At 45.9% G+C, this 23,535-nt stretch overlaps 1 protein-coding gene and 1 long non-coding RNA gene across 2 annotated transcripts; both read left to right on the top strand.

Moving 5' to 3' along the window:
* Positions 1-287: 287 nt before the first annotated feature.
* On the top strand, positions 288-5,416 carry LOC310854357 (protein NLRC3-like; the record flags this gene model as incomplete). The annotated part of the gene is made up of 3 exons (XM_083758955.1): positions 288-362; positions 2,184-2,504; positions 3,576-5,416. The coding sequence occupies exons 1-3, from the start codon at positions 296-298 to the stop codon at positions 5,414-5,416; spliced, it is 2,229 nt and encodes a 742-aa protein (XP_083615081.1). The 5' UTR covers positions 288-295.
* A 1,534-nt stretch (positions 5,417-6,950) lies between these two features.
* On the top strand, positions 6,951-22,381 carry LOC310854289. Its single transcript, XR_014568891.1, has 4 exons — positions 6,951-7,011; positions 8,839-8,967; positions 20,835-20,896; positions 21,840-22,381. It is a non-coding gene; the product is annotated as an uncharacterized lncRNA (long non-coding RNA).
* The last annotated feature ends 1,154 nt before the right edge of the window (positions 22,382-23,535 follow it).

Genomic DNA, 23,535 nt, shown 5'->3' with positions numbered 1-23,535 from the left:
AATGTTTTGGGTGGTCCTCAGTTCACATGTGAATGTTTTGGGTGGTCCCCAGTTCACATGTGAATGTTTTGGGGAGTCATGGCCTGAAAAGGTTGAAAAATGAGAATAACTGAGGTAGATGACAGATAAGACTCTGCAGGGGGAGCAGTTCTGTTGGATCACATCAAATAATGCAGTTGTTTCCTGGTGTATTGTGTCTGTAATGTCTTGACAGGTTTCCTGAAGACCAGAGATGAGTCAGTGTGAGGAGAGAGAGGAGGAGGGAGCTGACAAAAATCTCATCCACAGAGCAGAGATGAGACGCCGTGAGGAGAGAGAGGAGGAGGGAGCTGACAAACATCTCATCCACAGAGCAGAGATGAGTCGGTGTGAGGAGAGAGAGGAGGAGGGAGCTGACAAACATCTCATCCACAGAGCAGAGATGAGACGCCGTGAGGAGAGAGAGGAGGAGGGAGCTGACAAACATCTCATCCACAGAGCAGAGTCTCCAACAGCCAGCCTTCTGTCTGTGAAGAGTGACACGTCTACGGGAAAACCTCCTGACTTCAGTGATGAACCTGGACCTCCTGATACACAGTATGTCAATCCTCCTATTAAGCGTCGCAGTCCCGCCCCCTCGAGAGACCCGGAAAATAAACCCCCGTTCATTTTCCTCATAGACTTTTCATAAAGTATTTATTTAAAGACGTTTACGCCGCGGACAAAGACAACACTTGTCGTGACAAATCATGACAATAAACACAATGTTTTGGGCCAAACAAAGAATTAGAAAGTAGAAAAAACAATTTTTTTGTTGTTTTTCTTCTTTGTAATTATTTGTTTGGTCCAAAATATTGTGTTTGTTGTCATGAATTGTCACGACAAGAGTTGGCTTCGTACGACGCTTCAAAGGTCTTTAAATAAACACTTTTTGAAATGTCTTTGATGAAAAATGCATTGGGATTCATTTCCTGGGCCTGGCGTCGTCATGAAAGGGTCTCAGTGTGGTGTTCAGTAGACAGGCTGGCTGCTTGTGTGCATGTACAGTATGTGTACAGTATGTGTACAGTATGCCACCTATACATTTAAACTATCACCTGTTAGTGTAGGCCTATTGTATATTTAGTAACTTAAAGACGCCACACAAGGTTACAGTACAATATTAAGCTTGATGTTTATTTCCCAAGTGAGGAACACAGACTGGAAGCTCTATCGCCACATAATAAAGTCACTTCCTCCAAGCTGGTGCTTTCCTGTTAGACCAGAGCCATAGAGTAAGACAGAGTTACGACATTGAGGGGGCAGAAAGCTGAGTCCAGTGCATTCTGCCAACTCCCGGTCCAGGACTTTGTCACTGTTCGCTATGCTCTTCACCAATAGAAGTCTAGACGTAGAAGATTGGACTGAAACCCCATGAAGTGAACGGAGTTGTCGTAACTCTGTCTTACTCTATGGCTAGTACTGACTGCCTAGTCCTAGTCTGGTGTACTTGCGCCCCCTCTTGGCCAGACCCTGTGATAAAGCAATAAGCCACAAGAGGTCTCAGGTTACCATGAATTTTACAATGGGTGAGAGGCGTAGTGAGACATGAGCACATCGAGTGTCTCCAATCAGAATCAAGTATTGGGACTATAACCGTTTTAGAACTATTTTTTTGACATGCCTAGTAAAACCACAACATAACAATTTATATTATGTTTTTGGCCATTTTATTCAATTTAGTTGTTGCTGCAATGCTGTGAGATGAAAGTAAAAGATGTTACCCTTTTGGAAGTAAAATGGAATGTAACAATACAAAATAAAAAACGAATTGACCATGTCATTCACACAAACATTTATGGTATTCCAGACGTCTGTACCTCAGAGCAGAGTCTCCAACTCCCAGCCTTCTGTCTGTGAAGAGTGACTTTTCTAAAGACATTCCTCTTAACTTCAGTGATGAATCTGGACCTCCAGATACACAGTATGTCAATCCTGTACAATATATACACTATAACACTATACAATATACACTATAACACACTACAACTAGCCTAGGGATAGAAAAACCGTTTAGCTGACATTATCTGGTTAATTATTAGCCACATATCCAACCCAAAATGTAAATGTAATAATTAATCAATCAATCAATGATGGATTTTGGGATCTACATAGGAACCAGGTGGCTCCAATGAGGATGTAAATATGTAATCATGTCCACAGAGAGAGGCGTGGTGAGACTGAGCAGAACCCTGGACTGAAGACACCCAGTCAAACCACACCTGGACTGAAGACACCCAGTCAAACCACACCTGGACTGAAGACACCCAGTCAAACCACACCTGGACTGAAGACACCCAAAAAGGAAAGGAAAGGTACTATGTTTACCCAGGGTAACTGGACTAAGCTCAAGAACTTGTTTACAGCCAGGCCCAGTCAAACCACACCTGGACTGAAGACACCCAGTCAAACCACACCTGGACTGAAGACACCCAGTCAAACCACACCTGGACTGAAGACACCCAGTCAAACCACACCTGGACAAAGTAAGAATCTGCACTCATTAAAAATTCATAGTCAGACTAAATGTGACCAAATTTGACTGGGGCCCATTGGAGTTTTTGTAATTATCGTTTTTTCATGTCATATGAAAGCAGGGAATCATAGCTTCAAGTTGACATATTGGTTGTTCAGTTTGACCCTCCAGTTTTGGAGATATGGCTTATAGAGTAATATCTTGCAGAGAAACAGCGAGTTGAGAAAACATACTTGAAAGGTTCACTCCTGTGGACTCTAACATTACACCTAGCTACATGTTTAAGCATTCATTTCATATTTACATGTCTTCTGTGGTCTCTAACATTACACCTAGCTACATGTTTAAGCATTAATTTCATATTTACATGTCTTCTGTGGTCTCTAACATTACACCTAGCTACATGTTTAAGCATTTATTTCATATTTACATGTCTTCTGTGGTCTCTAACATTACACCTAGCTACATGTTTAAGCATTTATTTCATATTTACATGTCTTCTGTGGACTCTAACATTAGACCTAGCTACATGTTTAAGCATTCATTTCATATTTACATGTCTTCTGTGGCCTCTAACATTACACCTAGCTACATGTTTAAGCATTTATTTCATATTTACATGTCTTCTGTGGACTCTAACATTACACCTAGCTACATGTTTAAGCATTTATTTCATATTTACTTGTCTTCTGTGGTCTCTAACATTACACCTATAGCTACATGCTCTAGTGAAGAGTCTGCCTGTGCTATTAACTAATTTTGGATTAAACAAAAATATTCTTTTTTCTCCTCTGGTGAAAAGCTGGAGGCTGCTCGATGGCAGGCTCTCAGTCAAATCTGGTCACAAATGGTCAAATGATCTGTCTGTATCAATTATATCTAAGTGCAAATAATGAAGCTAAACATCTATCAACTCAACAACTGGACAAAAACAGCTGATCTTGTGTTGTTACCTTTGGCAAAATGTTTCTTATCAAAAAGCATATTATCTGGGGGTAATTAATTAGTAATGTGTGCTGTAAACATGTAACGTTATGAATTAACCTGAATGTTTTAAACATAAATGTTCTTCTCATTTCAGATGTCCGTCTGCAGGTTGATTTGAACGATTATAAGGTCAGTTTGGACAGTCTTGATGGAGTGAAAAACCACATGACGGAAGAGTCTGGAGACTCCGTCACCAGCACCTACTCAGAGCTCTACATCTCAGCGGGACAGAGTGAAGGGGTTAATAGCCAACATGAGGTGATACAGCTTGAGAGAACTTCCAACATGAAGACCTTCCATGACGATGCAATCAACTGCTGTAAAGTCTTTAAGATCATCCTCCCTGGCAGAAAGGAACCCAGCAAAACAGTTCTGACAAATGGCATCGCTGGCATCGGAAAAACGTTCTCTGCGCGCAAGTTTGCTCTGGACTGGGCAAGAGGTTTGGAGAATCAAGATATAGATCTCCTGGTTCCCTTTTCATTCCGGGAGCTGAACTTGGTCAGAGATGAGCAGTACAGTCTTCTGAACCTGATCCATGATTTCCACCCAACGTTAAAGAAGGTCACAGCAGAGCAGCTCGCTGCCTGGAAAGTTTGCTTCATCCTCGATGGCCTCGATGAAAGCAGGTCTCCGTTGCACTTCGACACAAATGAAATCATCTCTGATGTCACAGTGACATCATCGGTGGATTCTCTGTTGACAAACCTCATCAAGAGGAATCTGCTCCCCTCGGCCCTCCTCTGGATAACCACCAGACCCGCAGCAGCCAATCGGATCCCTCCTGCATGTGTTGACATGGTGACAGAAGTGCGAGGGTTCACAGACCCCCAGAAGGAGAAGTACTTCAGGAAGAGATTCAGTGAAGAGAAGCTGGCCGACAGAGTCCTCTCACACTTGAAGACATGGAGGAGCCTCCACATCATGTGTTACATCCCACTCTTCTGTTGGATCATTGCTACCGTTCTGCTGGACATGTTGAGGACACACACCACGATAGGACAGCTGCCCAATACCCTGACTGAGATGTGCTGCCACTTCCTGTTGGTTCAGACAAACACGAAGAAGCAGAAGTATGACGAGACTCATGATGTGAACAAGAAAGACAAAGAAAAGGGGACTCAACAGCAGCTCACTAAGACTGACAGGGATGTTCTTCTGAATCTGGGCATGCTGGCTTTTAAACACCTGAAGAAAAGTAGCATCATGTTCTACCAAGAAGACCTGGAAGAGTGTGGTCTTGATGTGAAAGACGCCGCGCTGTACTCAGGAGTGTGCACACAGATCTTCAAAACAGAGAGTGTGCTGTTCCAGAAAACGGTCTACAGCTTTGTTCATCTGATCTTCCAGGAGTTTCTGGCTGCAGTCTACCTGTTCCACTGTTTCACACAGAAGAACATGGAGGTCCTGAACACATTCCTGGGAGATAAATACAACAGTAACAGCTCCCTCTCAGACTTCCTGAAAGCTGCTATCATAAAATCCCTGAAGAGTAAAAATGGCCACCTGGACCTCTTAGTCCGCTTCCTTCATGGCCTCTCACTGCAGTCCAACCAGAGTCTGTTAGGAGGCCTGCTGGGTCAGACAGAGAACAGTCCAGAAGAGATCCAGAAAGCCATCCAGAACCTGAAGAAGATGTTAACTCGTGGTGACACCTCTCCTGACAGATGTATCAACATCTTCCACTGTCTGATGGAGATGAACGACCACTCATTACATCAGGAGATCCAACAGTTCCTGAAGTCAGAGAACAGATCAGAGAAACTGTCTGAGACCCAGTGTTCAGCTCTGGCCGTCATGCTGCAGATGTCAGAGGAGGTTCTGGAAGAGTTGGACCTGGACAAATACAACGCATCAGTGGAGGGGCGAAGGAGACTGGTCCCAGCTGTGAGGAACTGCAGAAAGGCTCGGTTAGTAGTTAACACATTGACTTGACTGCCAATCACATCATGTTACGTCGCATCGAATCCATCGCTTGACTGCCAAGCACGCAGTATTGTGTCCTATGGTCTTTTCAGTGGATTAGTATAGATGGCGCTCTTCATCAACGTACTGTATGAATGATGCTAGGTTGCTAGGCAACAGATAAAACCAGAAATGAACCAGAAGTGAAAGTCTGCCTCCCGTCCGCCTCAATTTAAACAGAAATGTGCTTTGGATAAAAGTGATACATAAATGCACCATTTACAATATCGCAGCATGTTATACAGCAGGTTCCATGTTTTCCCAATCTCAACCCTGTCTGCATGCACAGGACTGCTTTAATGTCAACCCTGTCTGCATGCACAGGACTGCTTCAATGTCAACCCTGTCTGCATGCACAGGACTGCTTCAATGTCAACCCTGTCTAAATGCACAGGACTGCTTCAATGTCAACCCTGTCTGCATGCACAGGACTGCTTCAATGTCAACCCTGTCTGCATGCACAGGACTGCTTCAATGTCAACCCTGTCTGCATGCACAATACTGCTTCAATGTCAACCCTGTCTGCATGCACAATACTGCTTCAATGTCAACCCTGTCTGCATGCACAGGACTGCTTCAATGTCAACCCTGTCTGCATGCACAGTACTGCTTCAATGTCAACCCTGTCTGCATTCACAGGACTGCTTCAATGTCAACCCTGTCTGCATGCACAGTACTGCTTCAATGTCAACCCTGTCTGCATGCACAATACTGCTTCAATGTCAACCCTGTCTGCATGCACAGGACTGCTTCAATGTCTTCACAATAAAAGCATGCAGCTTTCACAAGTTGGCCCATAAGTTGGAAAAGGATTAAGAATTCTGTGGCATTCCACAGCAATTTTTTCCAAAATGTAAAACAAATATATAATATGGAATTAATTTGGTTAATGGTAATGGAGAAATTGTAAAAGTTGTAAATGTATTAATCCCAAAGTTATTCCCAATAGGAATACAGTCTGTGATTCTATGGCTATGGGCTGCGGCAATCATTTAGAAAAACAAAAATCAAAGAAATAAAAAGGAAAATAACTAAAATAGTTCAAAATAGGGGGGGGGGGGGGATTATTCCATTACTATTCCAGAGGTTCTCAACCCGTGGGTCGCGACCCCTCGGGGTCCCTAAATTATTTTCCAAAACATAATTTACAATTCAGTTGCATAAATGCAGTGTTTGTATTGGGGGTGGGGAAGCGGGGCGGGGGTTGCGAGACATGGCCAAAGCATTCCTGGGGGTCCCCAGCCAAAAAGGTTGAGAACCCCTGGTCTATTCCACAATACTGTTTATGTCTGGATAACTAGATAGGACATGTTTTAGTCAACTTCCATGACAGTGAACTAGGTATCATTTGTTTTGATCATCTCTTATTTAATCTGCATTTACAGACTTGCTGGCTGTGATCATCTCAGTAAGACAGGTGTTGAAGCTGTGTCTTCAGCTCTCAGCTCTAATCCTTCCCATTTAAGAGAATTGGACCTCAGTGAAAACAACCTGCAGGACTCGGGACTAGTGGAGCTGCTCTGTGCTTCACTGAAGAGCCCACACTGTAGACTGGAAGTTCTAAAGTGAGATACATTTACCACTTTTATTTTGATCACTTCTGTTTTATTATGTACTGTATTATGTGAATATAATATGAATGCTGTGGTGAGAATGTATTGATAAGCTTGATGTCATGGTAACCCAAGCCTATGTGTCTGAGTAGACGTTAAAATTACCCCAAACATGTTTCAAAGTGTAATATCGCTTTAAGGCGAATGTATCGGCTACTTCATCATATAACAACGTTTCTCACAACGTGCTGAGGAGTTTGTAGATCTGCTATTTTTGTCCTACGACCCGCTGTAGCTACGCTACAGTTATCAAGCTTCTTAATAATATTATATTAACACTTGGGCTATAGAATAATATAATCAGACCACCTAGGCTGACGGGATTGATCAATTACCTTTGGAGCATAACGCATATACTGTAAGTATTTGTAGCTTTTATTCACGAAATCCGGCGTAAAATAGTCATTTTTTTATTTAACCTTTATTTAACCAGTAAAAACCACATTGAGACTGAAGTCTCTTTTACAAGTGTGAACTGGCCAGAACAATAGGCAAAATAAGTGACACAACTCTGCCAGTAACAAAAAATAACAACAAAAAACAGGACAGACATACAATGCTCATAAATACAGTACCCACTACCAAAGAAGCTAAAAGGGAGAACAGGAACGCGACCAATAAGGACTAAAAGATCTAAGCAACGGGAATTGCTAGTTGACTAAAAAAGCAAGCAGACAGTTGCTATACGTCAAAGCAGGAGCAGTGTATGGGAAGTGTGCCCATGGCAATCCATTTAAAGCTCACTAGGGGAATCACAGCAGCCAGTTTGAGTCTGGACTGTAGGTCATTCCAAGACCAGGGTCCGAAATAAGCAATGCTTTTTTTCCCAGCCTCAGATTTTGTTGGGGGCACGACATAGCGTAACCAACCATTTGATCTGAGGTTGAGAGAGTTTTGGACAAGTTCAAATTTAGAACCAATGTAACGTGGGAGGTTACCAAGAATGGCTTTATAAATGAGAGTATACCAATGTAGCAACCTGCGAGACGTTAAGGAATACCAACCCACAAGGGCGTACAGAGTACAGTGATGAGTCCTATAGGGGGAATTGGTTATAAACCTCAATGCAGCAAGAAACAGGGGGTCAAGTTTGCTCAGAGTTGAGGAACTAGCAAAGCGGTAGACAGTATCTCCATAATCAAGCTGAGACATGAAAAGGCCTGTAACCAGCTTTTTGCGAGAAGCATTAGAAAAGCAGGACTTCATTCTGTAGAAGAAGCTCAGTGTGAACTTAAGCATTTTTGCCAAGGTGTCAATGTGGTGTTTGAAGTTTAACTTGTTGTCCAACCAAATCCCAAGATATTTATACAACTCAACCCATTCGATGGATACTCCATCCAGAGTGGTGATATTTGAGGGGACATTTGGTTTATTGTTTAAGAGAAAAACATGCCGCCATTACGATGTGAAACGAAAACAGCCTCCACAGCATGTAATAACATTGTAATAATAGCCGATCTGCAAGATCACTGTGAGGCGTGGTGAGTAGATTTGTAATATTTTCGCATTCATGTAATGCCTACAATTCCGATTGCTTCTAAGGGTAGTTGGGGGAGGGGGGGGGTCCCCAGTTCAAATATGATTACGGTATGTTGGAGGCCAGGGTTTGTTTTAATTGAACTAAAGCATCCAGGTGTGAAGGCACCCTAAGTAGGACTAGAGAGTCATTTAATAGATGCTGGAAGCTGGTTCTAAATCCAGGAATAATGCATATTTAAACCTGTTATTCATTAATGAATTCATTGATTGATTTATGTATGTTTTAATCTGGTGTTTCAGACTGGCTCACTGCGGCCTGTCAGAGAGATGCTGTGAAGCTCTGGCCTCAGCTGTAAGCTCTAATCCCTCCCTAAGAGAGTTGGACCTGAGCCTCAACGTGGTGAATGATTCAGTTCTGGAGAACTGCAAGTGAGTAGACTTGGGCTGTGTCCATGTTGGACAGTGCAGTGTTTCCCTTAACAGTGTATCTCTGACACAAAGGGCCCTATCTTGTGTCAGGGGCACTTTCTCCGTAATTTGGGGATTTAGCATTGTGTAAGAGGCGTTCCCCCATTAAAATCCTTAAAACACCTCCGCTACCCGTTACATTATGCATAGGTGTGGTTTGGGCGTTACGCAACTTAAACCAATCAGTGTGCCAGGTACCATAATCCATTATACCTGGAGTGAACCTTATGGAAGAGCAACGCGTGCTGCCTTGGAATACATTTAAATTAGATACAGAGGGTTCTTGTGTGTGTTCACATTACGGGTGGTTTGAAGAGACGATTTCCGTTGTCCTAAACCTGTGTGCATAAGATAGCAAATATAGGGAAAGCGCATCAACACGCGTACAGACACACCTCCAGCCACAAACATGTATAGCGGGTTGTGTGGCCGCAAGATAACGTTTACGCATAGTGGAAGCTCCTAAATGAGTAATTCACTTAAAGTGTTTAATGCTTGCGGGTAAGGCATGGGATACGATACAGCCCAAAGTCACAAATCATGAGAAGAACAACAACACAATGCAGTGCCTCAAAGAAACTCTAGGATAGCAGACGTAAACAATGAACATCTGTCTAAACAACAATATATGTGCATCACGAAGGTATAAAAGGACAGTGGAGTGCTATAGGGGTTAAGGTGGAGTCTGAGGAGGTGATGAGATCCAAACTGGGCAGCAGTGAGTGTGTCTGGATGAGCTGCAGGGCCAAGATAATGACAGGAGAAACACTGTAGTGTCAGCTAGTGGAGACGTTGTGTTAGACAGTTAGACATTGATGCATTGTTGTTCTACTTCCTACAGAGTGAAACACTGTAGTGTCAGCTAGTGGAGACGTTGTGTTAGACAGTTAGACATTGATGCATTGTTGTTCTCTATCGTGTTCGAGACTGGCTCTCCACTACATATTATTCAATATGTACGGGAACTGACCCCACAGGGCAGTGTTCATGGATATCTCTTTAAGACACATCTACTATATGGTGGCCCTGCCCAGATGCCAATCAGCGGGCTATTTAAGCCCCATCTGTGCAGAGCCACTTCGATTTTTTGATTTCCACGAGAGCAGACGTTTCGTGTATCTCAGCAGTTTTGACACTTATTAAGCAATATATATATATACATATATATTTAGAACATACAGCTGCGTGGCACACAGTCCGCTTACCAGAGGTAAGAAGAGAGCCGGTCGTCTTGACGACTCCTCTCTGGGCGCCGCGTAGCTCCACAACAACAACAACAACAACAGCAACAAGCTGAGTGCCGAATCTGTATTGCGGAGGAAGCCTCAGCTTGTCCGGGCGACCGCTCCTTGGTGAAACCTGCTAGTTGGGGGAAACCTTGAGACGGCGTTCGGTCCGTGCGTCCGCTCCCTGGTGAAACCTGCTAGTTGGGGGAAACCTTGAGACGGCGTTCGGTCCGTGCGTCCAACCCTTGGTGAAACCTGCTCGTTGGGGGAAACCTTGGGTCGGCGTTCGGTGTGGCCAAAGGGTCCCAAGTGCGAAGCCGACCTCGTTGGTGGAGCCTTGGTTCCCTGGCTGCAGAAGCGCTGTGAGACCCCGAGCGAAACCGACCTCGTCGGTGAACCTCCTGGTTGATCATCGCGGCTGTACACCGTTGCGGCGGGTAGCGGGGTAGAACCCAGAGGAGCTGACCTAGTCGGCGTACTCTGAGGCCATCTACGTCGCTGATCGTTGCCGCAATTAAATCGCTTACTCAGTCACAATTGGTTCTGGTTAATATAATTATGTAGCGCTGCCACACATGTTATGAAAAGGATTTATTTTATTTATGGCATTTAAAAGTGTATGTCACATATATATATAATGGTCCTTAATTAACGCCATCCTTTAAGGGTAAGGCCCTAAGATGTTTTATTTTGTTATTGTTTAAGGGGTGTTTTGAAAGCCTATGTTATGATTTGAGGGGATTGTTTTGATTGACGGGTCCGAGGCTGTCTGACGCACGACAAAAGAGGCGTTGGTCGCCGGCCCGCGGGAGGAACCAAACGAGAGAGACAAACCGTTCAGGAAGTCCACGAGAGACCTGGATCAGTTTGATTAATTATTTATTAAATAATAGACTCTGCTCGAACGCTATAGGTGGAAATAGCTAAGGCCACACTGCAGCACCCTATACTGCAACACAGAAAAGACTGGGTGAGACCGTTTATATTTATTTTATACCCCGCGAGGATCCACTGTTGTTGTTTGCATTTGGAATAATTACGTTTGGATTATATCGCTTCTGGGGATCCCTTTTTCTTTTTGGATAACTTTTTGGAGTGACATTTCGGTTTTCCCTCTTTCTGGGACGTTTTGGAGCCGTGTGGATTTACGGAGCGATAAGGAACAATAAGAGTGTGCGGGCGTGCACGAGACGCGGACTTTAATTACTCTTTTCTTACAGACCTATCTAATAAACTATTTAGCGGGCGTTCGTGCGTGCGTGCGTGCGTGCGCGAATCGCGGACATTCGGTTCAAACGGATTCATAACTTTCAGATCATTCATTTGATTTTGTGGGTGTTTATACCTGTCTGTATTATTATTATTATTTCATTTGGTTGGATAAAGAGCCACATTACTTCATCACCACTTCGCTGTGTTCTCATGAGTTTGTTTGCTGTTTGTCTATTGTCTATACTAATCCTGTCATTCTACTTAAATCAGTTGTGTCTAAAGGAGATCAGTCAATATCCCGTAATATAAAAAAGAGTAACAGTTACATTTAATTATCAAACCGTTACATATGGTGGCCCATACGGGGACTGATTTAAATTGATTTTGATAAACTTGTTTGGTTTAGCTTTACGATATGGCAACACCAGGAGGAGGAGAACATAGTGGCAATGTGTTTACTCCTGTCCATGATTCTCCCTTTACTCCAGTGGTTGATCTCCCTGTATTTAATGGTGACCCAGATTTCACTTCGGGATCTTTCACCACAAGGAGAAGTCCCCCTCTTGAAACCTCATTAAGTGATTTGTATGGGGGGGATGAGAGTCAAAGAGAGCAGGATGAGACCCAGGTTGAACCTGATAATGAAAATAATGATAATGAAAATAATGATAATGAAAATGATGATGATGACGATGATGATGATGATGATGATGATGATGATGATGAGGGGAGGGATGAGAAAGATGTGACTCATTACAATGAGCTTAAAGGGGAGGTGAATTCTCTAAAGGCTGATCATGATGTATTTAAAGGTGAGGTGACTTCTCTAAAGAGTGTTAATGGGGAACTTAAAGGTGAGGTGAAGTCTCTGGAAAAAAAATTGGTTAAGCTCGAAAATGATTTTAGAGCTTCTATAGCCAGTTCAGTGAACAGGGAGGCCCACCTAAGGCAGTCCTTTGAATCTACACTCAACAAACTAGGGGAAGATATCAGGGCAGACATGCAGAAACTGGAAATGGATACTATAAACTGTTTGTTACGCAGGGACGACGAGTGGAAGAAAGAGCTTGCTAGGGCAAGACCTACTAGTACACCTGTGGCAAGTAGACCTCCAGCAGTTTCCACCGATGTCAGCTCCATAGCGCCCCCTATATCATATAGTCAGTCTGGTGTGCATTCACTCTCCTCTCCGTCTTATTCCAAACCTCCTGTGCGGCTGGAATTTCCTACGTTTGGTGCCACGACTGAAACTTCCGATGTCCTTGCCTTCATTGATCAGTGTGAGACCTTCCTTGCCTTAAGACCCCTCTCCAACCGTGAACTTTTGGGAGCCCTGTCTTCCGTCTTCAAGGGGCCGGCACTCAGCTGGTGGCAGGCTGCAAAAAGCCATGTCCACGATTGGGTCTCATTTAGAAGTGCCTTCATGTCCGCTTTCCTCTCCTCTGACTACATGACAGAAGTGGAGGAGAGACTGAGGTCCATGGTGCAGAAACCAGAGCAATGTCTCAGGGATTTCGCATACGATTATCGTGCACTGTGCCTCAAGTGGAAGCGAGACATGCCAGAGGAAGATATAGTGAGACGCATCTTGAGTAACATCAACCCTAAAGTGGCTGGCTGCCTGCGGGGCACTGTGACGACAGTGACCGAGCTAGTAAAGGTGGGGTCCATGGTGGAGAAGGACTTCTCAGGAACCCAGGACTACTGGCAGAGGGTGAAGGCGAGTACTGACAAACAGGGCAAGAAGGAGAAGAAACAGTCGGCGAAGACCGTTGCAGAGCTGTCTCTAGTACAAAACAAGAGCTACAAAGAGAACGAACACAAGCTCCTGTTGGTCCCGGTTACCATCAAGGGAATCCCAGTTGAGGCAGTGGTGGACACTGGGAGTTCTTTCACCCTGATTAGGGAAAGTCTGTGGAAGCAAGTCATGCTACCAGACGAAACCTTACCGTTTACAAGGCAGGGTTTTGTCCTAGCTGATGGCTCAGCTCATCGAGCCCTGGGCAAGAAAGATCTTGGGTACGACTGGCATGGTGTGAAAAGAACCATCGACACCCATGTGATGCAAGATCGCCATCTTGTGTTCCCACTGATCCTTGGGCTAGACTTCCTTGCAGAGACTGGTGCCATTCTTGATCTGGCTAAGAATAGTTATGGGTTGAAGACTGGAAAAGGTTACACCTATTATCCTTTCTTAAGCCAGAAGGCCAATTCCAGCTTGTGGGACAAGTCTCCCACCATCGTCTACCAACCAGGCATCCTTCTCTACTACGCCTTGCCTCCAGGGGAGATGAGAGATTGCTGGGCATCTACGGTCAACCCAGAGTTACGGGTTCCTTATGACACGGACTGTCCGGAGGAGCTACAACGGCTCATGGATGACTGGCCTGCTGTCACCTCCAGTAAACTGGGGAAGACATCGGTGGTGAAACACACCATCTTCGTGCAGGATGAAGTGCCTGTACGATCCAAGGCGTATCGTGTGTCTCCTCAGAAGAAGAAGGTCATTGAGGAACATGTGGAGAAGATGCTGGTAGATGGGATCATTGAGCCGTCACAGTCAGCTTGGTCATCACCTGTAGTTCTGGTGAACAAACCAGACGGGTCCTACAGATTCTGTGTGGACTACCGAAGGGTGAATGCCAAGACACTGCCAGACGCTTATCCGATGCCCATCATACATGATATCCTTGAGTCCTTGGAAGGGGCCTCATGGTTCAGTTCCTTGGACTTGCAGTCTGGTTACTGGCAGGTGGCGATGGCAGATGAAAGCAAGGCGAAGACTGCTTTCATAACCTCTCTTGGACTTTTCCAGTTTAAGGCTATGCCATTCGGTCTGCGGAATGCTGCAGCCTCCTTTCAGAGACTGATGGAGACGGTCTTGGCGGAATTGAGGGGAAAGCTATGCTTTGTGTATATCGATGACATCATAGTCTACTCTCACTCCAAAGAACAACATCTTCGAGACTTGGAATCCGTCTTCCAGAAGTTACATGCCGCCAATCTCAGCCTCAACATGAAGAAGTGCCACTTTTTCAAGCGAGAGCTGAAGTTTTTGGGACACATCGTCTCCAACAGAGGCGTGGAGGTTGATCCATCCAAGACCCAAGCTGTGTCTGACTATCCTGTCCCTCAGGATCTAAAGGCTGTGCAGCGTTTCCTGGGGCTTGCGGGATGGTATCACAAGTTCATTCCCCGTTTTGCGGACATGGCAGCCCCTCTCAACAATCTGAAGAGGAAGGGAGTGGAATGGAACTGGACCAGCGAGTGTCAAGACAGCATGGAAGCTCTGAAGCAGGCGTTGCAGAGCTCGCCAGTGTTGGCGCAACCCAATACCTCACTACCATTTCAGGTACACACGGACGCCAGTGAAGTGGGTCTCGGAGCCATCCTCTCCCAGACCACCGATGATGGTGAGCATGTAATTGCTTACGCGTCGAGGGGACTCCGAGGCCCGGAGCGGAATTATTCCACTTCGGAGAAGGAGTGCCTGGCCGTGGTCTGGGCTGTGGAAAAGTGGAGGCACTATCTGGAGGGACCAGACTTCACAGTCTTCACGGACCACGCCGCACTGTCCTGGGCTTTCAACTGCCCGAAGACCACCTCTCGACTGACGCGTTGGATACTCCGACTGCAACAATTCAGCTTCAAGGTTCATTATCGGAAGGGTTGTCTTAATGTCGCCCCGGATGCACTGTCCCGTGCTTACGAACCACTCTCCATTCACTCCTCACCCTGTCTTGTCATGTCCTCGAAAAGCCCCTCGGATTTGCCGACCACATTGGCAGAATTGGCGGCGGCCCAAGGAACAGACCAGGGTGTGATGGACCTGAGGAGAGACAGCGGTCGGACAACATCTCCACCCGATCGCATCGCCTTCTGTGACCACCAAGGGCTGTTGTACCGAAGAGTACCGGTGAAGAACCAGGGAGAAAAGTGGCAGTTGGTCGTCCCGCAGACTCTGGTGGCAGAATTCCTGCGGTACTTCCACGACAATCCGTTGGGTGGTCATCTGGGTCGCCTGAAGACCCTCTTACGAGTGTTGGAGGTAGCCTGGTGGCCAACGGTCCGGAAGGACGTATGGGATCACACAAAGACTTGTGTGACCTGCCAGCAATACAAGGCAAGCAACACCAAGCCGGCAGGGCTACTACAGAGCACTCAAGTCACCGCTCCCGGAGTGATGTTAGGCATCGACCTGATGGGTCCATTCCCCAGGAGCAAAGCCGGAAACGTTTACCTCTTGGTGGTGGTGGACTATTATTCCAAATGGGTGGAGATGTTCCCCTTGAGAGACAGCAAAACACCTCGTCTCATCAAAATCCTCAGGGAGGAAATCTTCACCCGCTGGGGGGTGCCCTCGTACCTCGTTTCGGACAGAGGACCTCAATTCACTGCCAACTTGCTGATGGACCTCTGCAAGGCTTGGGGTGTTGTCCAGAAACTCACCACCAGTTACCACCCACAAACCAACCTTACAGAACGCATCAACCGGACATTGAAAACCATGATTGCATCATTCGTCGGCCAGCACCATAACACCTGGGACCAGTGGCTACCAGAGTTCCGCTTCGCCCTCAACACAGCTCACCAGGAGACCACTGGGAAAGTCCCTGCTGAGTTGGCTTTGGGTCGGAAGCTCCAAGGCCCACTGGAGAGGCTGATCAATAAACCACCGTCTCCTGCAGACCAAGCCGCATATAACCTGGTGGAGAGACTACAGAAGATGGCGGAGGAGGTCAAGAGGAGAGTGGGTGTGCACCAGGCTAGACAAGCTAGGTATTATAATGCCCGCAGGAAAGAAGCGCACTTTCAAACGGGTGACCTAGTCTGGGTCAGGACTCATCCTCTCTCGAAGGCCAGCGACAAGTTCTCCGCCAAGCTAGCGCCCAAGTGGGAGGGGCCAGCTAAAGTACTGAGAAGATTAGGGCCGGTGAATTACCGAATTGGATGGAATAACCCACCTGATAAACAGGACACTGTAAATGTGGTTAATATAAAAAGGTTCTATGGTACCTCACCCTAGTAGCCGATGGCTGGAGGGGGGGTCTATGTAGCGCTGCCACACATGTTATGAAAAGGATTTATTTTATTTATGGCATTTAAAAGTGTATGTCACATATATATATAATGGTCCTTAATTAACGCCATCCTTTAAGGGTAAGGCCCTAAGATGTTTTATTTTGTTATTGTTTAAGGGGTGTTTTGAAAGCCTATGTTATGATTTGAGGGGATTGTTTTGATTGACGTGTCCGAGGCTGTCTGACGCACGACAAAAGAGGCGTTGGTCGCCGGCCCGCGGGAGGAACCAAACGAGAGAGACAAACCGTTCAGGAAGTCCACGAGAGACCTGGATCAGTTTGATTAATTATTTATTAAATAATAGACTCTGCTCGAACGCTATAGGTGGAAATAGCTAAGGCCACACTGCAGCACCCTATACTGCAACACAGAAAAGACTGGGTGAGACCGTTTATATTTATTTTATACCCCGCGAGGATCCACTGTTGTTGTTTGCATTTGGAATAATTACGTTTGGATTATATCGCTTCTGGGGATCCCTTTTTCTTTTTGGATAACTTTTTGGAGTGACATTTCGGTTTTCCCTCTTTCTGGGACGTTTTGGAGCCGTGTGGATTTACGGAGCGATAAGGAACAATAAGAGTGTGCGGGCGTGCACGAGACGCGGACTTTAATTACTCTTTTCTTACAGACCTATCGAATAAACTATTTAGCGGGCGTTCGTGCGTGCGTGCGTGCGTGCGTGCGCGAATCGCGGACATTCGGTTCAAACGGATTCATAACTTTCAGATCATTCATTTGATTTTGTGGGTGTTTATACCTGTCTGTATTATTATTATTATTTCATTTGGTTGGATAAAGAGCCACATTACTTCATCACCACTTCGCTGTGTTCTCATGAGTTTGTTTGCTGTTTGTCTATTGTCTATACTAATCCTGTCATTCTACTTAAATCAGTTGTGTCTAAAGGAGATCAGTCAATATCCCGTAATATAAAAAAGAGTAACAGTTACATTTAATTATCAAACCGTTACAATTATATGCTTATAAGTATGATAATGGCTACAACAACACACTATGCATGTGGACTTGTAGGCCTACTGGAATGATATACAAAAGTTTGGAAGCCTCCAGTGTGCTTAAGGTCAGATTGTTTTGTGCTAGAGCGCCTCAGAGCGGCTGAGCAGTTTATGTACAACCTCTTCCAGAGGTCCATAACTCTGCTGGTGACACAAGAGAGAGAGCACACTGAGAATCCGTGTCATGGGGATGTCTTAGGGTACCATGTTGCCTTGATTCGTTTATGCAGCATTGTGAGATTCTGCAAAGGGTAAAGCAATTACTATGTGCCCACTCCCTGTTGAGCACAGTCCGAACAGTTAAAATATGGTGTACAATACAAGATGTATACATATATGTATATATAATAGGGCCGGGACTAATTGCGATTAATTTAGATTAATTAACTACAGAAAAATTAATCGCGATTAACTACAGATAAATTAATCGCACGTTTTTTTTCACCGCGGAACGTTTCTCACTGGGCGCTTTTCTATAGTACTGAAAACTGGAAATAATAAAAAGTCACCCCATTTTGTGTTGCCTAGAACAGGAGGTCTGACAAAAAACAGTAACAATATGAAGTAAGTACAGCTTTGTGATGTCACTGAGATGTACTTGTTACTGTTACTATTTTTTTTTCAGACCTCCAGTTCTAGGCAACACAGAATGGGGTGACTTTTATTATTATTTCCACAACAGGTATATTAATGACAGTAAAATGTTGAAAATGAGTGGTATCCTGTAGTCACTATTCATTGATTCACTGGGATACCAAAAAACATTAAAAGAAAAGGTTTCTCACTGTTCTCGGGTTGAATATTGATATGCGATTAAAATGCGATTAATCTAGATTAATTAATCGCAAAGCCTCTGATTAATTAGATTAATTTTTTTAATCGAGTCCCAGCTCTAATATATAAGTACACATATAATAAATAATATAGGTATACATATGAATGTATCTATATAGAGACAAGAGGAGATGGAAACAGCAGGGGTTTCTCAGGCATGTGGAGCTCACATGCCCACAGAGGATGGCCATGACCAGTGTGTGTCCTGCGGGGGCCCTGGTATGAGGACCTCCTGTATGAATGGTCTCATCCTTCCAGCTGAAGCTGGAGGGGCCATGGGGGCCTGTTTTTAGAGGCAAAAGACAAGTCGTTTCCACTGACAGACTAAAATGTCCCAAAAAACTGTGTCCCCCCGGCTCCCCTGAACATGCGGCCAGTGCATTATCTGTCCTTTACGGTCAGGCACTATGCAGGCGTATTGCTGACACAGTTTACATGTATGTAAACGTGTATAGTTACGTCGGTCCACACAGCAGAGTGTGACGAGACTGTCAGGGGGGAGCAGAATCACCAGAAGGGTGACACGGCGGACCACTGTCCCACACAAGGTCAACACAAAGATCACCCAGTTACTGAAGGGTGCTCGCACATTAGGTCGGAAGTCCCCCCACGGGAGGTGGTACTGTCTGCCTTGCGGCATGAGCCAATTAAGCGTGGACACTGTGGCTTCTCGCAGGACAGCCTTCTTGTTGTTAGCAGTGTCAGCCACAAGAATGTCCCATGAAGGAGGCTGCCACTTCCTACATGGCAAGGTTTAGGTGGTGCTGGCACCAATCCATGCATTCTATAGAAGAAAAAAAAAAAGCCCTGTTTAATGGGCCCCTCTAATGGGCCAAACTGTCTTAAGCAGATGGTCTCCAAGACTGGGCTCCCTCTTTGGGTTGTGAAACAATCTAGCAGGCATATAGGTTGGCAGGGATGTGAGCACAATCCGTGCAGATCTGTGTGACGGACTCTGTGTCGATGCCGTCCGCATTTATCAGGTTATACCAGTGTGGTATCCATGTGGCAGCCAGCACCCACCTCACTGAGTGGGCTGGGCTCCGCATCAGGACATGGCTTCAACAGTCTGTTGGCCTACTGTCCGACGGGCTGACTTGAGCGGGAGTGCATGACTGCAGACTGCAGTAACCTGGTTACATTTCCATAATGGCACCCTGGGGCTCAGAGGAGCTCAGGTTAGGGCCCCACCAGTCCTGTTTAGGGGGCCAGGCCGTTAGCCCGGGAGGCTCTATGATGAGCCCTCTTTAAAATAATTTAGTCAGTGAGCCTGACATGCGGTCACTCAAGACAGCAGTATTATATAGTCATGTCTGCAAGGGGAAATGTGAGAGTTGCGAGCGCTGTCAACCCATAACAAGCTCGGCCGGGTGATGGAGTAGTTTACACCTCGACCCAACCATCTCCCCAAGGTTCTCTCAGGGGTACATCTCAATCGGGTGATTGAGCTCTGTCCTCTCTTTTCATGCAGACGGATGAGGTGTGCCACACGTAGGCCCACAAAGTGACGGACCAGCGCTTCGTGTGTTTTAGCAGGGGTGCTCGGGTAGACCATGGTCGAAGGCTGTACTGTCCCATCGGATCACAGGGGTGATCCAACAGGGACAAGCCGGCAGGAGTGCCAGTGTCGTCTGGAAGACGGGCACACTCTGCCCATGGGACGACAGCCCCCTGGTTGCTGTAGAATGGTGTATCTCTGACAGAGATCTACACAGCAGTGACATGGTCGACTCTGTCTACATTCACCCTGTCCTACCGACGATGGAACGTGGTGGCATCCGCTCCCCCTGTGGGAGTCGCTCCTGCGTGCTACTCAGTGGTAGGGTAACCGGCACCTTGACCAGTCAGGTCGGCCGGGCATCTGACGGGCTGGCTTGAGCAGCCCTTCACCCCGGTGGTCACTGGCCTAGCATCGTGCTGGGCCAGCTGAGCCTAGGTGGCGTCTTGCGCCTAGGCCACGAGTATTACTTGCTTGGTATGAATACTGAAGTTTTGGAGCATGTTGGCAAGTGCCTGTGGCAAGGATAGCCACGGTCAGACTCATGGCGCTCACAACTTATAGGCTCTGATGGAATTCAGGTAAACTGCCTCCGGCTGCCGCGGGGGCAGCTGGTCTGCTTATTTCCTCGCGGTGTGTCTTAGAGAGTTCCCGTACATATTGAATAAAATGTGCTTAAATATGCTTAAATAGCCCACTGATTGGCATCTGGGCAGGGCCACCATATAGTAGATGTGTCTTAAAGAGATATCCATGAACACTGCCCTGTGGGGTCAGTTCCCGTACATATTGAATAATATGTAGTGGAGAGCCAGTCTCTCCACTCAGAGAACCTGGGTTACAGAGAGTGTAACCCTCCGTTCTACTTCCTACAGAGTGAAACACTGTAGTGTCAGCTAGTGGAGACGTTGTGTTAGACAGTCAGACATTGATGCATTGTTGTTCTACTTCCTACAGAGTGAAACATGGAGGAGAAGATTGGCTTACTAATCCTCAACTGAGTCAACTCATTACAAAACGTGAGTATCTGTGTCTACATTAATATTTTATATACTGTTGTATACTTGGTTGATGTTGTCCTGAAAACTCTTGTGCTCTCTACTCTCTGCTCTTGGCCTGGTCCTCATCAAGATGAGGTCATGTGGTTTGACAGAAACAATGGGCCTCATTCACTAACCTGGTCGTAAACAACATGTATTTCGTCTATATTGGCATAAGTTCAGTTCTGACGTGCAATCCATGAAAGGTGGTGCAGAGCCGTGATGTGTGCAGATCACAGGTGGATCTCCCGTGTCGATCATTGGCATGGTTCCACGCTCCATTTAACACCATACAAGACAACTGGAAATATAAATCACACGTGTGTGAACTGAGCGGTGCAACTATACATTTACTGTTATAGTTACTGTACTGCACTGTGCTCTGTACTGTATTGTAGTGTACTGTGCTCTATGCTGTACTTTGATTATTTTGGGGAAAAATAGTTAGTTACCGTGTGTTAGACGACACGTACACAGAGAGACAGACAGGTACACAGAGAGACAGACAGGTACACAGTAACACAGAGAGACAGACAGGTACACAGAGAGACAGACAGGTACACAGAGAGACAGACAGGTACACAGTAACACAGAGAGACAGACAGGTACACAGAGAGACAGACAGGTACACAGAGAGACAGACAGGTACACATAGAGACAGACAGGTACACAGAGAGACAGACAGGTACACAGAGAGACAGACAGGTACACAGAGAGACATACAGGTACACAGAGAGACAGACAGGTATACAGAGAGACAGACACATAGAGACAGACAGGTGTGTGTGTGTGTGTGTGTGTGTGTGTGTGTGTGTGTGTGTGTGTGTGTGTGTGTGTGTGTGTGTGTGTGTGTGTGCGCACATGCGTGTGCGTCAGTCAGTGAATGATGTATTTAATGTTTACTGTGTTGTTTTCTCATCAGATTTCCAGCGTCTCACATTGGACTCAAACACAGCACACTGTGACCTCTCTCTGTCTGAGGACAACAGGAAGGTCACAGGGGGGTCACAGAGGTCAGGGGGTCAGCGTCCTCCTGATCACCCAGACAGGTTTGATTACCATGGACAGGTTCTGAGTTCACAGAGTGTGACTGGACGCTGTTCCTGGGAGGTAGAGTGCAGTGGAGGGGTTTATATAGCAGTGGATGACGGAACAATCAGCAGGAAAGGAGCTGGTGTTGACTGTAGGTTTGGAGGGAATGCTAAGTCCTGGAGTCTGACCTGTGATGGTGTTAATGGTCTCAGTTACTCTGTCTACCACAACAGACAGACGACTGTCCTCCCTGTCAGAGCCTCTAAAGGCTCCAACAGAGTATCAGTGTATGTGGACCGTCCCGCTGGGACTCTGTCCTTCTACACAGTGTGCTCTGACTCACTGAGACACCTGTACACCTTCCAGACCACGCCCACTGGACCTCTCTATGCTGGGTTTGGGTTATGGTCCTCCTACTCCTCCTCAGCGTGTCTGTGTGAGCAGTAAGTATAATGGACACACACACATTTAATTCCAGACCACGTCCACACACGTAACACACACACACACACACACACACACACACACACACACACACACACACACACACACACACACACACACACACACACACACGTAACACACACACACACACACACACACACACACATACACACACGTAACACACACACACACACACACACACACACACACACACACACACACACACACACACACACACACACACACACACACACACACACACACTATTTGAACTGGGAACCCCCCCCCCCATCACACACACACACACACACACAAACAAATCTGTTTAGCATTATGTCACTCAAAGTTAACATTGGAATCTATAATTGATTGTGTGTGTGTGTGTGTGTGTGTGTGTGTGTGTGTGTGTGTGAGTGTGTGTGTGTGTGTGTGTGTGTGTGTGTGTGTGTGTGTGTGTGTGTGTGTGTGTGTGTGTGTGTGTGTGTGTGTGTGTGTGTGTGTGTGTGTGTGTGCGCGCGCGTCTCTAGACTCCATCATTCCAACATGGACACAGTGAGGACAGAACCCTCTAGACTCCATCATTCCAACATGGACACAGTGAGGACAGAACCCTCTAGACTCCATCATTCCAACATGGACACAGTGAGGACAGAACCCTCTAGACTCCATCATTCCAACATGGACACAGTGAGGACAGAACCCTCTGCTCTGCACAATAATCACAGTGACTGAACACCAGGAAAGACACTGATCGTTTCCTGTCTGCTTTGTGTCTTTCAGAGCCATTTTGAACCCAGTGTGCACGCAGAGCAGTCGACCAATCAGTACAGGTGAGTTATCCTAGTCAACCAATCACTACAAGTCAGTTATCCTAGTCAACCAATCAGTACAGGTCAGTTATCCTAGTCAACCAATCAGTACAGGTCAGTTATCCTAGTCAACCAATCACTACAGGTGAGTTATCCTAGTCAACCAATCAGTACAGGTCAGTTATCCTAGTCAACCAATCACTACAGGTGAGTTATCCTAGTCAACCAATCAGTACAGGTCAGTTATCCTAAACACAGGACAGTCAACCAGTGTTGTTTTTGGCAGCACATTTCTATTTTAGTTTTAGTCACATTTTAGTCAGCTGGAATGTC

This window comes from Protomyctophum parallelum (assembly GCF_964188405.1).
Source record: "Protomyctophum parallelum genome assembly, chromosome: 23".
Lineage (NCBI taxonomy): Eukaryota > Metazoa > Chordata > Actinopteri > Myctophiformes > Myctophidae > Protomyctophum > Protomyctophum parallelum.
Note: the sequence above shows the minus strand (reverse complement) of the source record. Positions and strands in the feature narration are given on the sequence as shown.